At 40.6% G+C, this 16,416-nt stretch overlaps 1 protein-coding gene and 1 long non-coding RNA gene across 3 annotated transcripts; both read right to left on the reverse strand.

Moving 5' to 3' along the window:
• Window positions 1-647: 647 nt before the first annotated feature.
• nudt12 (nudix (nucleoside diphosphate linked moiety X)-type motif 12) lies at window positions 648-16,095 on the reverse strand. Of its 2 annotated transcripts, none has more exons than XM_080852296.1 (8): window positions 16,061-16,095; window positions 11,156-11,389; window positions 9,455-9,822; window positions 9,100-9,318; window positions 8,690-8,857; window positions 6,372-6,485; window positions 4,773-4,972; window positions 648-2,288 (listed from the first exon to the last, which is right to left on the reverse strand). In XM_080852296.1, exons 2-8 carry the CDS (start codon window positions 11,359-11,361, stop codon window positions 2,178-2,180), a joined length of 1,386 nt encoding a protein of 461 aa, XP_080708422.1. In that variant the 5' UTR covers window positions 11,362-11,389; window positions 16,061-16,095; the 3' UTR covers window positions 648-2,177. The 2 variants fall into 2 exon arrangements, with proteins under 2 accessions (XP_080708422.1, XP_080708421.1); XM_080852295.1 differs by having other exon boundaries at window positions 11,156-11,392; window positions 16,061-16,089.
• Window positions 13,047-15,936, reverse strand: LOC308376116. The gene is made up of 4 exons (XR_013968907.1): window positions 14,856-15,936; window positions 14,517-14,579; window positions 14,262-14,336; window positions 13,047-14,150 (listed from the first exon to the last, which is right to left on the reverse strand). It is a non-coding gene; the product is annotated as an uncharacterized lncRNA (long non-coding RNA).
• Window positions 16,096-16,416: the final 321 nt, after the last annotated feature.

Genomic DNA, 16,416 nt, shown 5'->3' on the forward strand with positions numbered 1-16,416 from the left:
TAAAGCTAATAGTAAATTACTGGGCTAGGCTAATAGTTAATGACTACTGGGCTAAAGCTAATAGTAAATGACTACTGGGCTAAAGCTAATAGTAAATGACTACTGGGCTAAAGCTAATAGTAAAAGACTACTTTACTGGGCTAAAGCTAATAGTAAAAGACTACTTGACTGGACTAAAGCTAATTGTAAAAGACTACTTTACTGGGCTAAATGCTAATAGTAAAAGACTACTTTACTGGGCTAAAGCTGCCATTTTGGGTTTGGACATATGGACTGATTGAAACATGGTGAAAATAAACTTTTGTTCTGGAGTAGGAAAAACATATCTCTTACATAATAGGTATACTAGTAATTGCAGTAATACAATGTTCAAATGTTCTTTATGTGCCTACTGTGTCCTGATTTTTATAATGGCAGTAATGTCATGTTATTGAAGGGGACATTATGTTTAATAATGCACTATATTGTATCACTTGCTATAAAGATTTATCTCAAACATTGCAATGCTTTATTATCAATTAAAACCATTATGGATATTATGATGTTATTATGGATACTGGATTTATGGGAAACGCATACATAGCTATGGTGTCCCTAAATGGCAAAGATCAGTAACTGGACACAATCACTGGAACAGTTACTGGGAACTGACTCAAATACTTTTATTCCATCATCAACATTCAAATATTGATAAGGTATAAATACCTCAAATCAGGTAGCATTCAGGTCATCTCAACAGCATTAATATCCAGTTACATTTAAACTGAAAAATGTCACTGAAAGGCTGTGATAATCACAACTCACTGTAGGTCACTTGGTGGTAGAATCATAAAGATGGTTTTGAATGGCTATGTTATAGTCACACACACACACACACACGCATGCGCGCGCACCGACACATACACACACACACACTTTACAGAGCCCAGTGCCTGAAGATCATAAAGATGATTTTGAATAGCTATGTTATAGTCTTTGAACAGAAACAGACAGTGGGAAAAAGAGAGGACTGCAAGTCAAGTTCATAATCACACATACACACGGACAAACACACGGATACACACACACACACACACACACACACACACACACACACACACACACACTTTACAGAGCCAAGTGCCTGAGAAATCCACATGAACTGCATTTCACACAAAGAGCCCTTTCCGGCCAGAAGAGTTCTGTATGACTGAAAAAGGTTTTGGTAGCCTGTAAGGGCTCTATGACAGGGGTTTTCAACCGGGGTTACAAACATGAAAAAGAAGGTACGGGACTGTAAAATGGTTTGGGAATCACTGGCACATCAGTGGGCCGCAGATTACTTTTCTAGTCAGAATGGTGGTCCCTGGGACAAAACCAGTTGAAAATCACTGTTCTATGGTATTAAATCAATTAAGGTATTTTGACTATCAATGACTGATGTTTCAAATTTAGATATGCTTTAAAAGTGGTAAGTACTAGGCCAATAACCTGTGGTTTATGACACAGCTCTGTAGCTTAAAATAGTTTTTGTGGCTGAAAGTCTCTTTCAACGTGTGATTGCGCTTCACGGCAGATGAAGAGAAATTGAAGTCCGGTGCTTTTTTTAAACAGCAGAACTGCAGCAATATTTTAAGGTGAATTTATAGTCCAGGCGATAAGTGTCAAAAGTAGAACACGTCATTTCTATGGTAAATCAGCTACCTCCATAACTAACATAAGTTAACTAGTTCAAGACCACGGAAGACAGGCAGAACAATAAAGAACGTCACATTTTTTTTTTTTTTTTTTTTAACTTCATGATCCTATCATTCACAGATCCCTGACTGATAATGAATGTTTCATCAGATATGAACTTTGCAGCTGACCTTGCTAGCTACCTAGGATGCTACCACATTAATTAGCCAGATGGCTGTACCCATGGCAACAAGGCAGAATGTCCACTGAAATAAATATAAATGGGCCTTTTGGAATCCCAAGCAGATGTGTCCCCATCATCATAGTTAAGAGCATAAACATTGGCCAGCACCACAGGGGTATTGAATAGAGTTCCAGTCACAATAACATATCTCCCATTTCTATCAGCAATGACATCTGAAGCCTTAAATAAAACATTTCTATGCATGATGATAGCAGTCCCCCTGGCTCTCTGTTGTTGAAAAGAGAGTGAAAAGTCATGGCAGATTTCTCCCCTCAGTTCAAAGGTTGGCCTGCATGCCGATCCAGTGTTTGATGAGGTAGTGGGCGATCGCTTGTCTCGGTGGCAGGGAGAAAACCGCGTGCTTCGCTTTCACAGAAGCATCTATCACCTGGAGAGGAGGCAGCAAATAAAGGACATGTGAGCATATGAGCAGAGTCAGTAAGTAAGTAAGTAAGTTTTATTTATAGAGCACATTTAAATACAGCATAAACTGACCAAAGTGCTGTACAATGACAATAAAAGGCAAATAATACAATATTGACCATAAGTCCTAATATCCAATACAAAGTGCAATAACATTCAATAACAGGACACCCCACATAGACAAGAACAGGGGGTTAACAGTTAGGGGGAAAGGAAGGCCAGGGAGTAAAAGTGGGTTTTTAGCCGAGACTTGAAGGCAGAAATGGAGGGGGCGGATCTAATGTCCTGAGGGAGCTGGTTCCACAGACGTTGGGGCAGTTATTAAAAAGGACATGGGATAATATGGGCAGAGTTGGGGCAGTTATTATAAAGGACATGTGATCATATGGGCAGTCAGGGCAGTTATTATAAAGGACATGTGATCAGAGTTGGGGCAGTTATTATAAAGGACATGTGATCATATGGGCAGAGTCGGGGCAGTTATTATAAAGGACATGTGATCAGAGTTGGGGCAGTTATTATAAAGGACATGTGATCAGAGTCGGGGCAGTTATTATAAAGGACATGTGATCATATGGGCAGAGTCGGGGCAGTTATTATAAAGGACATGTGATCATATGGGCAGTCAGGGCAGTTATTATAAAGGACATGTTATCATATGGGCAGAGTCAGGGGCAGTTATTATAAAGGACATGTTATCATATGGGCAGAGTCAGGGGCAGTTATTATAAAGGACATGTGATCATATGGGCAGAGTCGGGGCAGTTATTATAAAGGACATGTGATCATATGGGCAGAGTCGGGGCAGTTATTATAAAGGACATGTGATCATATGGGCAGAGTCGGGGCAGTTATTATAAAGGACATGTGATCATATGGGCAGTCAGGGCAGTTATTATAAAGGACATGTTATCATATGGGCAGAGTCAGGGGCAGTTATTATAAAGGACATGTGATCATTTGGGCAGAGTTGGGGCAGTTATTATAAAGGACATGTGATCATATGGGCAGTCAGGGCAGTTATTATAAAGGACATGTGATCATATGGGCAGAGTTGGGGCAGTTATTATAAAGGACATGTGATCATATGAGCAGTCAGGGCAGTTATTATAAAGGGGCAGAGTTGGGGCAGTTATTATAAAGTACATGGGATCATATGGGCAGAGTTGGGGCAGTTATTATAAAGGACATGTGATCATATGGGCAGAGTTGGGGCAGTTATTATAAAGGACATGTGATCATATGGGCAGAGTTGGGGCAGTTATTATAAAGGACATGTGATCATATGAGCAGTCAGGGCAGTTATTATAAAGGGGCAGAGTTGGGGCAGTTATTATAAAGGACATGGGATCATATGGGCAGAGTTGGGGCAGTTATTATAAAGGACATGTGATCATATGGGCAGAGTTGGGGCAGTTATTATAAAGGACATGTGATCATATGAGCAGTCAGGGCAGTTATTATAAAGGACATGTTATCATATGGGCAGAGTTGGGGCAGTTATTATAAAGGACATGTGATCATTTGGGCAGAGTCGGGGCAGTTATTATAAAGGACATGTGATCATATGAGCAGTCAGGGCAGTTATTATAAAGGGGCAGAGTCGGGGCAGTTATTATAAAGGACATGTGATCATATGGGCAGTCAGGGCAGTTATTATAAAGACATGATCATCTGGGCAGAGTTGGGGCAGTTATTATAAAGGACATGTGATCATATGGGCAGAGTTGGGGCAGTTATTATAAAGGACATGTGATCATATGGGCAGAGTAGGGGCAGGTATTATAAAGGACATGTGATCATATGGGCAGTCGGGGCAGTTATTATAAAGTTTGTTGTATTTGACCTTAATATGATGTAATTCTTAACACAACATAAGATCTGTTTCCATCCCACTAATTTGCATATTTTAAGAGCATTCATGAAAAAATGCAAGTCTGTGCGTGTTTCCATCAGTGCAAATAAAAAACAGACACTCCTAGTCAAGGGAGCAGTTGTGAGCAGCTGTGGGTTCCAAACTTGAGGTAATCCACCGACAATAACATTTAATTTTGGCCGAATCTCAGGTTTTTCCAACCCAAATTTCCAATTTAAATGTTCAAATTTTGCATTAAAAAGTTGGAAGGACACGCAGCTATGAACAGTTTGCTTCCTATATTCCCATGCATGACATGACTCTTGATCAATAGTGCAGTAAATAACATTAACTGTTGTACTAATGTACTCATTAAATTCCAAAGTACATTTTTCTGTACCTTTTGAAGTGTGGATTTATAAAACAACTCCTGTGTTAGACGCTGATGTCCAGCCGAGCACACACTCGCACACACTCGCACGCACACACACACACACACACACACACACATACACACACGCACACACACACACACACAACCTTTTGAAAGACATCTTCATAGACAACACCTGTGATGTTTGGCGTCAACCTCACCTGTTGCCGTGTGAACCACCGAGCCTCCTCGATCTCATTTTGGTCTACATTAATAGCGGTTGTCAAGGCTACTGCATGGCAACCAATCATGAGTGAGGATGGCATGGGCCAGGGCTGGCTAGTGACGTATCGCACGGATCCGACTCGAACGCCACTCTCCTCCCAAACCTCTCTCCTCGCCCCCTCCTCTACAGTCTCACCTGTCAATCAGAACACACGGCACATTACATAGCACGTACAGTACCAGTCAAAAGATTGGACACACCTTTCATTTTTTGTATAAGTTTGTTCTTTACTTTTATTATTTTCTAAATTGTAGATTAACACTGAAGACATTTAAATTACGAAATAACACATATGGAATGATGTACTAAACAAAAAAAGTGTTATCTACCTTGTAGAAAATAATAAAAGTAAAGAAAAAACTTCTCAAAGAAAGTTTGGTGAGAAATATTATATAAATATTCATAGATACATATGATACCATTTGATATGATAATGTAAAAAGACCACAACATTGTTACATTAAATTCTACCAATGATCAAGTCTTGAAGCAGACATAGTACTCGTCAAGGAAATATTTATGCTATTATAACGTCTGGCTAAGCTAAAAGTACACGTTATCGAAACAACATGTTACTTTAGTCCCTGGGTTATGTAAGTAAACAAAAGATACGAAAAGCAGTTTTTTTTGAGAATCTAATGTAATCTAAAATACTCTGGTTAAACCAAACATTTCCTTTTTTTATTACGCTAAATGTTTTAATTATCTGAGCTGGGATGTCAAAAAAAGATAACTAGGCCTCCATGATTACTTAAAGACAATATGATGCATACTGCATTTTGAAAGAGTAACAGCTGTACCTGGCTCTATGAACCCAGCCAGACTTTATGATACATGGTGTATTTTGAAAGAGTAATAAATGTACCTGGCTCGATGAACCCAGCAGGACTTTATGATACATGGTGTATTTTGAAAGAGTAATAGCCGTCCCGGCTTTTTCACGGGGACATAGTAATGCGCACTCTTCCCTCCCTGGAGGACGCTATTCCTCTTCAGGGCCTAAGACAGTGGTTCTTAACCTGGGTTTGATCAAACCCCAGGGGTTCGTTGAGTCACTCTCAGGGGTTTGGCAGGGGTCAAGACACACACAGTATAGCCCGGTTCACACTAGCAATGTCAGGCCGTTTTTATACATACCTAAGTTTTGAAGAAATCATATTTTATTTTTCAAATTACGAAGGGTTCGGCAAATGCACTGATGAAGCTTGCAGGGTTCAGTACCTCCAAAAAGGTTAAGAACCATTGGCCTAAGAGATGCCGACAGTGGAAAAAAAAAAAGAAAGAGTAATAGCTGTACCTGGCTCTATGAACTCAGCAGGACTTTATGTACACACACGCACACGTACACCCACACCCACACGCACACGCACACACACACACACACACACACACACACACACACACACACACACACACTCGCACTCACACTCACACTCGCACTCGCACTCGCACACGCACACGCACACGCACACGCACACACACACACACACACTCACACACGCACACACACAGCAAGAAAGAGTAATAGCTGTACCTGGCTCTATGAACCCAGCAAGGCACGAGAACATCCCGGCAGGAAAAACCTTCTTCCTCCCAAGCAGACACTGGTTGCCTTCTGGGTGGATGACCAGCATGATGGCTACTGGATCTACAACACAGAATAGATACACAAGCAAACACAGATTACTACTAGATTCACAACACAAACCCTTAAAGGTGCATTATGGATCAATAGCTATTCGCTAAAGTTATGCTAGCAGCTAAAACTAACGAAATCTCTTGTGCTGACTTTGACATTATGACAAACTAGTTACTCAACGACTGTCCTTAGACAGTCAAACATCATCAAGCAAGTGCAACACAGGACTAAGCAAGACGGCAAATAAGCTACTTACTAGATCGGCAGAAGGTAAACAAGTCAGGTCGGCGGGCTGCGGCAGGCAAAACTACAGAACGCAGTTATATGCCTATCGACCCTGTTATGCCAATGGCACGGACGCAATTCTCCATATTAAAAGTCATTGTAGCGCCCCAATTTTTTTTAAGCTGTTATTTTAAGGTTAAACTGCTTATCCTAACCCTAATCCTGAAGCATAATTGTTGCATAATGCACCTTTAACACTTGAGACAGATTACTACTAGATTCACGACACAAACCCTAAACACTTGAGACAGATTACTACTAGATTCACAACACAAACCCTTAACACAGATTACTACTAGATTCACAACACAAACCCTTAACACTTCAGACCGATTACTACTAGATTCACAACACAAACCCTAAACACTTCAGACAGATTACTACTAGATTCACAACAAGAACCCTTAACACTTGAGACAGATTACAACTAGATTCACAACACAAACCCTAAACACTTGAGACAGATTACTACTAGATTCACGACACAAACCCTTAACACTTGAGACAGATTACTACTAGATTCACGACACAAACCCTTAACACTTGAGACAGATTACTACTAGATTCACAACACAAACCCTAAACACTTGAGACAGATTACTACTAGATTCACAACACAAACCCTAAACACTTGAGACAGATTACCACTAGATTCACAACACAAACAGAAGCAACCAACAGAAGCAGAGGGGATGACAAACAGAGCACACACGTTATGACCAGTGGTGTCTCTGGTACAGTGAGCCCAGAGCAGTTGTCCGCCAGTGCCCCCCCTAGTGGTCCGCGATGGCCACAAGTAAATTATTGCGACATTTCTTACATACAACTCAGAACGAAGAGAACACAGTCAGTAGCAGCCTAATATATTAAAGATTAGCCTAATCTATTAACAAGGTCATAGTCATGTTAATTATTGGCATTTGTGCAGATGGAAGCATAAGGAAGCACCATTTGCCACGGCAACACATTGTTCCATTCACAGAAGAAGAGGATGCCGTGTTTCAAAACAGTATTGGACCAGTCTGTGAAATTGGTTAATGTAATGCAGGGTCACTCCCGCCACGGAGCTGCATTCAAACAGTGTTTTTTTTTTTGTTATAGTGTGAAATAGTGTGTTATGGAGTGTTCCTCACCGACTCTTGTGTAGCAGGTGTTGTGGATGCCCCTGAGGCTTTGTGAGTTATAGAGTGTTATAGTTGTGTAATAGAGTGTTATAGTGTGTAATAGTGTGTTATAGAGTGTTGTAGAGTGTTATAGTGTGATGGATAGTGTGTTATAGTGTGTAATAGAGTGTTATAGTGTGCTATAGTGTGTTATAGTGTGTAATAGAGTGTTATAGTGTGAAATAGTGTGTTATGGAGTGTTCCTCACCGACTCTTGGGTAGCAGGTGTTGTGGATGCCCCTGAGGCTTTGTGTGTAATAGAGTGTTATAGTGTGTAAAAGAGTGTTATAGAGTGTTATAGAGCGTTATAGTGTGTAATAGAGTGTTATAGTGTGCTATAGTGTGTTATAGTGTGTAATAGAGTGTTATAGTGTGAAATAGAGTGTTATGGAGTGTTCCTCACCGACTCTTGGGTAGCAGGTGTTGTGGATGCCCCTGAGGCTTTGTGTGTAATATAGTGTTATAGAGTGTTATAATGTGTTATAGAGTGTTATAGTGTGTAATAGAGTGTTATAGAGTGGTATAGAGTGTTATAGTGTGATGGATAGTGTGTTATAGTGTGTAATAGAGTGTTATAGTGTGCTATAGTGTGTTATAGTGTGTAATAGAGTGTTATAGAGTGTTATAGAGCGTTATAGTGTGAAATAGAGTGTTATGGAGTGTTCCTCACCGACTCTTGGGTAGCAGGTGTTGTGGATGCCCCTGAGGCTTTGTGTGTAATAGAGTGTTATAGTGTGAAATAGAGTGTTATGGAGTGTTCCTCACCGACTCTTGGGTAGCAGGTGTTGTGGATGCCCCTGAGGCTTCTGCAGCCCTCCCTCAGGCAGGTCCGCTTATGGCCTCCGTCATCCACGCGGGTCCCACTCCCACAGGTGGGGCAGAAACTGTACCTGCTGTGCCATGCCAACACAGCCCTGGCCTGGGCCACCACACCTGAACAGAGAGAGACACACACATACACACACACACATACACACAAACAAACACACACACACACACACACACACATACACACAAACAAACACACAGACACACAAACAAACACACACACACACACACACACACACACACACACACACACACACACACACACACACACACACACACAGGCTCTGATTCTCCTGGGCTTTGTAAATTAGCAAATGTCTGTAAGTGGGAGTTCCTCAGTCTCCTACCTGCCTCGTTGTCACTGAGCTTCAGGAGACCTGGCATGGGTGCTTGGAGGAAGGAGCACTGAGCGTCCGGGAACGTCACGAGCTCAGTGGGGTCCTCCTCTGTGCTCACAGCAAACCATGCCGTCAGTCCATCATCCGCTCCCTCCATCGCGGTGTTGGGGGCACACGTCCCCGCCGGCTTCTCCACCCCCAGGAAGATGAGCGTGGTGTTGGGGTGCCCTAGAAAATGTCACACACACAGGCTGAATATATGTTCAGTTCTTCATTACACATGCAACACAACTTCTTCACAGTTCTCATAAACTATTACATTTTTAAATTCTCAATTTACAATTATTACAAAACTAGTATTAACCTAGAAGGGGCTCTACTGCTGGCCGCCGCAGTCGACTCAACTGGTAGGAGCAGTGCCCTCGTCCGTCTTCTTTTAGGGGTTCTGACGTGACGAGTGGGTTCAGGCTGTAGAAGAGGAGGAACACTGTGTCTGGGGCCGTCTGCTTGGCCGTGAGCCACGCGCTGTCTGTCCTCTTCTCACTCAGCCTGTCGAGGAACTCATGGTTGAAGTAGAGGTTCTCCCCGTCTGCGTGCACGTCTGGAAGCACGTGATGATGAGGATCCCCATCCTGTCCGCGACGCAAGAGCGTGGCGATGTGCTTGTGACCCCAGAAACGGGCGATGTCATAGGCAGTCTGCTCTGATTGGTTCACAGGTGATGTGTCACACCTTTACAAAAAAAGGTAATAGAAGATATCAGGGATTTCACTTTTTTTTAAAAAGAACAACATACAGAGATTTCTGTGATAACATCTATTCATTTATTTAAGATTTCTTATTTTGGATATAGGTCTACTGTTAGTTACACAACAAATTAAACTTCATAGACCATTGCACTGTTTGTTTTTGAATTGTGTTTGTTTTTGTATTGTGATGCTATGTATATTTTGTGTAAGCACATTGAGAGCCAGTTTACCAGGTCAAATTCCTTGTCTGTGCAAACTTACTTGGCCAATAAAAAGTCTGATTCTGATTCTGAAATAACTTAACATGGAATTAGTGTATTTTCAAAAGTAAGTGAACCCCCAGCTGCATTGGTAAAGTCAAGCAGGTAACAGATTTGGTGAAACATATTTGGGTGCTTAATTAGTCAATTAAGCAAACCAATCAACTGAGACATCCTTGGGAAAAGGGTTGGGCAACACACATTAAAAGAGAGAGGAAACCAACCAAACTACTGTAGTGCCAAGGGGTAGTACCAGACAGATCAACAATGCAGAGAGGAAACGAGATATCCGAGAACATACTTACTTTTGAAAATACACTAATTCCATGTTTCATGTTATCTATGGAAAATTGGTCATTTAAAAATCATGGTAAAACAACAGAAAACTCTTAAGTGCTCAAGGGGTTCACATGCTTTCAAGTGGCACTGTAGGTCTACTGTTACTTACATAACGAATGACTTAACTCATAGCCTTTATACATTTCAAGCAATTACTTGTGTAACATTAATTACTTGTGTAACATTACCCTTTAGCGAGAAGAGTTTTCACAACTTCATGGTGCATCAGCGCCTGTCTGGGTACCCCTTGGCACTACAGTAGTTTGGTTGGTTTCCTCTCTCTTTTAATGTGTGTTGCCCAACCCTTTTCCTAAGGATGTCTCAGTTGATTGGTTTGCTTAATTGACTAATTTAGCACCCAAATAAGTTTCACCAAATCTGTTACCTTCTTGACTTTACCAATGCAGCTGGGGGTTCACTTACTTTTGAAAATACACTAATTCCATGTTTCATGTAGTTTTTTTGGCTACTCAAACAATTCCCTCTAAACAAGTACATGCAAATGATAAACATAAACCTGACATTTCACCTATGGAAAATTGGTGATGAAAAAATCATGGTAAAACAACAGAAAACTCTTAAGCGCTCAAGGGGTTCACATGCTTTCAAGTGGCACTGTAGGTCTACTGTTACTTACATAACGAATAACGCATAGCCATAGCCTCCATACATTTAAAGCAATTACTTTAGTAACATTAATTACTTGTGTAACATTACCCTTTAGCGAGAAGAGTTTTCACAACGTCAAAGTGTCCGTTACGTGCTGCGAGCATCAGCGCCGTCCATCCGTTCTCACCGCTCTTGTTGATCAGGAAGGAGGAGTTGGAGATCATCGAGGTCACCTTCTCGACGTCTCCCCGGGCTGCAAAGTCCAGAAAGCGTTCCACCATCTCCGCTTTGGGATTCATAGAAAGAGCTGCCATGTCTGAATCTCAATGGTGGGTCTTTAGACTGCTTGAATATGAAAAAAATTGTTGTTCAAATAATGAGAGCATGAACATGCCCCTCACGAAAATCCTCCGTACTTGTAAAACATAAGCGACCAGTAGGCTGTAGGCAGTGTTGTGCAAGTTCACACCTCTCATGAACTAGTTCAAAGTTCAGTTCATACAAGTAAACATGAATAGTTCTTTTGAACTCGTTCATGCACAACACTGGCTGTAGGCTATTACATCACAGCATACCACTTCAAACTCAGCTTCTGTCATGTGCCCCAGACAACACAGAGACAATATGATTGTAAGCTGGACCGTTTTCTATTATGTTGAAAAGGTTAATTAAATAAGAAGTTATATCTAAGTTGGGCATTTATAAATAACATTTGGTCCATCTAGGACTACTCTGTTGTATTAAGTTATTGAAAGTTCATCAATGTGACTAGATGTTGACATGATATGTTTTGGAGGTTCAGGAAGTGACGTTAGAGTGTGGAAAGTGAAAGAGTGAGATTTAATTAAATAAACTGTTCAAGAGCATCCTTGTCTGACTCCAGTTTGTCTATCTTCTAAGTGAGAATTTCACCGAACCCAATACAAAAGGTTACATGATGTTACACTTCAGGGAAGAATAGACCCTTTCGCCGTTGGTAAACAAAGCTCAGCGTTCTAGGTTGCGCACGCATTCTGGGGGCAAAAGAAATGGCTTAAGTTCATACCTGCGTTCGCTTTATCCTAATGATCTCGGAAGTTACGTTAATAAATTGACATTAAGTTATGGAATCCAACTTCCCGATCCATATTCGATCACGAATTGGATAGTTGACCCATCAAAATGGACAGATATTTATACATACTTAATAGAAAAACCCAGTGTTTACACAAAAGATACATTACGATCATTCAAGTCACTCGATGCCTATAACTACGTTGTCTGCGGGCATGTCCACTCCAGGATATTAAGTACTGCGACCTCAATGATGATTTCTGCGTCCTAAAATCTGAGGTGCTACCAAGCCAATGACAAGGAACAAAGACAATAATGTATAAACCATGTGTTTTTATCAACAAACCCACCAACGCTACCGCTTCACGTTAAATTGCACATGCATGGCAGAGTAAGTCGACCTTATCATAAACGTTTCATCGTCAAGGTTTACGTGTAGGAACTACATAACCATTGCAACCACGGTTAACTGTAATGTTAGCGAATGAGCTAATATTTACACTCTTTTAAGTCTCCTGTACGTCCAAGCCCAAACCTATTCTTGAGGTTTCAAACATTTTCCAGGCTATTTGGCATCTAACAAAAAAAAAGCGTTGTAACTCTTATTTATGCTACAATACAACTTATATTTGTTATGATAGCCACATTTAGTATACTCGTTTTTGTCTTATACAATTTTTTTTCTCTGACATTGCAGGCTATAGGGTCTTGTTGCAGCCATGCAGCAGCAGTGCTGTTAAAGATTGAGCTCTATGTTAGGATGGGGAGGACAGGGAGGGCATCTTGTACATCAGGAGCATGTAAAACAACACAAGCCTACATACAGTGTGAAAAGCCAGACTATGGTAAAATGATTCACTGTGTCCAATGTGACAGCCACTTCCACTACGGCTGTGTGCAAATTTAAAGAAAGCAGTGAAAGAGGTAAAAAAGCATGAGCTTAAGACAAGGTTCAAATAGTTTTAATTTAATAAAGAAAGTATAGTACATAGTCATTTATTTGTCTGAATATCATTTGTGGATTACATTTATCAGCAAACACAGTTCATTTTATATCATTTGGAAACAGCAGACTTGCAGAGATTTGTGAGGGCACCACACACATTCACTATATCATCTAGGAGGTCAACTTGTGACACTGGAATGACCGATTGTAAGATTTTAAAATTCTTCCACCGGCCAATAACTCTTTCTATGTGAATTCTTACAAGTGAAAGTTGTCTTGATGTGTCAACCTCATTAGCTGGTAGTTGTCTTTTTCCTTCAGTGAAATTTGGAATAAGCAGGGTGGCACCATACGCGGCAAGCTCTTCTCTAATTAAAAAGCCCCCATCAGCTAAAATGTCATCTGTAGGCTCCAAAAGATCTAAAAATCCCATTGATTGGTAATCTGCTTGTCTGACACCCGGCCACCCGAACCTGGGGATAGAAAGGATATGGCCCCGGCGGGTGTAATGCCAACTAAATACTTAACTGTATTGTGGTGTTTATATGTAGACCATGTCTGGGCCTGGGCAGTCAAGTTACTAGGTCTGTCTATAAAAATCTCTGTGCACTTTTGGGCATGTTCTTTAAAACAGCAGTCTGACTTGGCCATTTTATAAGTGGTTTCAACACTTTAGCCATAGAAGGTAACCAGGTTCTCAAAATGCATGATATTGTGCTGTTCGATACTTTAAACCTAAATGCTATGTCAGTGTTAGTGAGACCCAATCTAAGTTTCATAAGCACAATCAGTAGGTGATCTCCCAGGGTACGTATTTCAGTAAACTTTTCTACATTGCCTTTTAGTTTTTTCAATAACCAGTCAAAGATTATAGTAGTTATTCCTGTGAGAAAAATAAACTGTACACTGTTATTTCTGATTGAGTGGTAAGAATACTTGTTGTTCTGAAGCTCTTCTATTAGCTTCTTGTTTTCATTTTGGATTTCACCAAACTCTTGGTGCAGGCTCACATATTCAACCTGAATCTGTTCATACATGTGCCTCAGATTTTCATAATCTTTCTTTGGGCACATGGCATCCTCTTCCAATGGGGCTCATCTTCAACTGTAAGACATTAATGTGAAGACAGGAATTATAAGTTTTACTGACAACACAAATAATGAGTAGCACAAGTACATTTTACATGTTTGATTGAATTGAAAAGTGTGTTCTCACCAGGGCAAAGATCAGTAGTCAATAGGGAAGGTGATTTAACAGATCTCTCAGATAGCAGTTTATTCCTTTGAAAATCTGTAAGATTAGATTGCACATAATAGAGGTAACTACTGACTGCCATTTCTCTCAAAGCTTGCAATACAGAGCAGGCGATGTTACCTTGGATAGCTAGCTTTGATGCCATAAGTTAACATCACCTGCTCTAGGTTGCAGGCACTGTTGGCTGCTAACTTATCAAGAGCAAACACGCCTTACCTCTCCAATTTAGCTCTGGCGAAGGGACAATGTCGGGGCTTTCGTAGTTAATTGAGGCTTCTCCTACGAGTAAATTAAGCACAGACTCAACCCACGATCATTGTATGCATTGTATAATTGTATGAAATGAATAAATGAATGTACTATGAACTAGCTAACATTAACGGTTAGCTAACGTTAATGGTTAGATATCGTTAACGTTAAGTTAACCTAAAATTGCAAGGCTAAAGTTAGATATGGATAACATTAGCTATCTAGGGAGCTGTTTTGGCCAACTAAGTTATCTCAGATTTAACTAACACAATTTCAAGTCAGCTAACATAAACAAAATTCACTTACCGGATATAAAATGTGACCCACATATGCGTGCATTTTAAATGATGTCTTCAGTCCAGTCCACTCGTTTTATAGCTTGAAGCCAGAATCTACGCCTGTTTGCATTAAACAGTCTTTTCCCCGAAGGAATGCGGTAGAAATTGAGACCTTTTTTTTTTAGTTGACCTGTTTTGGCATCCCACAACACAACAAGATGGCATTTTTTTAACGAAGAAACCGAGACGAAGAAATCCTTAGCTTTATCTCTCCAAAATCCTCTTGCACTGTCACTAACTATGGCTAAAATTTCCGCTTTTTTGCCTCCAGAATGTTTGCGCTTAACGTTTATGACGTAGGTCATAAAAGGGTCTATAGGCTAGGCTAATCAGAGAACTGATTCAACTTAGCCAATAGAAATTATTCTGATTCTGTTAGCATTAGACACTGCTGTAGATTACACAAGAATGGAAGCCTACTCTGTGGGAATAACATGACAGTTTTAGCAAATGTGACAAGTTATTTGTATAAGGGCTGCCTACTGCAGCTTTAAGTACATCGATTATGATTTATTGATAGCCACAATATAATAAATCAGATGGTTTAGGCGCTGGAACTGTATTGGGATTCATAAGAATCAGTAGGGCGACGTTGTCTGTAACCATGGAGACCACTCTGGGGTCACACGTGCTGCTTGAGGCAAGTTACACAATGTAGTCAGTCTCTTCTGCTCAAACATAGTGCAACATCTTTACTATTACAAGACAAGGCAATAGTTAGTAACAAAAGACCGACTGATTACATTCACTACATTCACCAAACGGTTAGCCTGTTTTTTTCTTTACTGGTGTTGTTTCACCCAAACCTTATTTTCGTCGATTTTGCGAAAACCAATTCATTTTTGCAAAGGGGGTTTCTTTTCTTTGGAGCTAGGGATACATGTTAACACTTAAAAGCTACAAACTTCCAGTCGACTTGAATACTGACAAGGTCTCATAACAACATGCCAATGGCGTAACACCAAGACCGACATTATCCTGTCGGAACTGCCATAAACTGGCTGGTTGTTTAGGGCACTGGTTAACTTACTTCAAACCCTATTACTCACTTAGGGTGTAATCACAGTGAATAGGTCTAATGAACGATGTTTTTTTGTAGCTGATTGTTTGTTATTTACAATGGATAAGTTACACTCAAGCATTGTTTGAAATCACTAGCGATAGCAGTCTTACCCTGGCAAATCTCTAGAGTTGTCAACAACTGCAGCCGAATATGGAATTGAGCAGACTTTGTGTCATGTGATCGCATACTTCCGTGCGTATTTCTTAATACAGATAGTATGTAGCACCATCCTCTGGACAACGCATTGAACTGCATAGGCTTGAAATGGGTTCAGAATAGTGATGGCAGTCTGAAGCTCCGGAACGTGATTCAAACCATAAACTACACCAACCATCAAACCACTGCTTCGAAGGTTGCTTTGGTACGGAAAAATCACGTGACATATGACATGCGAACCAGCAACTGCTTCATTCTCTGAATGAACCAGCTGAGTGGTTCATAGCGCATCACACGGACCAGTCAGGTG

The sequence above is a fragment of the Sprattus sprattus genome (assembly GCF_963457725.1).
Source record: "Sprattus sprattus genome assembly, chromosome: 15".
Taxonomy (NCBI): domain Eukaryota; kingdom Metazoa; phylum Chordata; class Actinopteri; order Clupeiformes; family Clupeidae; genus Sprattus; species Sprattus sprattus.

Excerpts from the sequence above, each read along its gene's own strand:
- nudt12 (XM_080852296.1), bottom strand. The coding sequence starts at position 11,361 with ATGGCAGCTCTTTCTATGAATCCCAAAGCGGAGATGGTGGAACGCTTT. Across the intron at positions 8,858-9,099 it reads GCTCAGTGACAACGAGGCAG|GTGTGGTGGCCCAGGCCAGG; the intron begins GTAGGAGACTGA and ends CTCTCTGTTCAG. Across the intron at positions 6,486-8,689 it reads CACCTGCTACCCAAGAGTCG|ATCCAGTAGCCATCATGCTG; the intron begins GTGAGGAACACT and ends TCTGTGTTGTAG.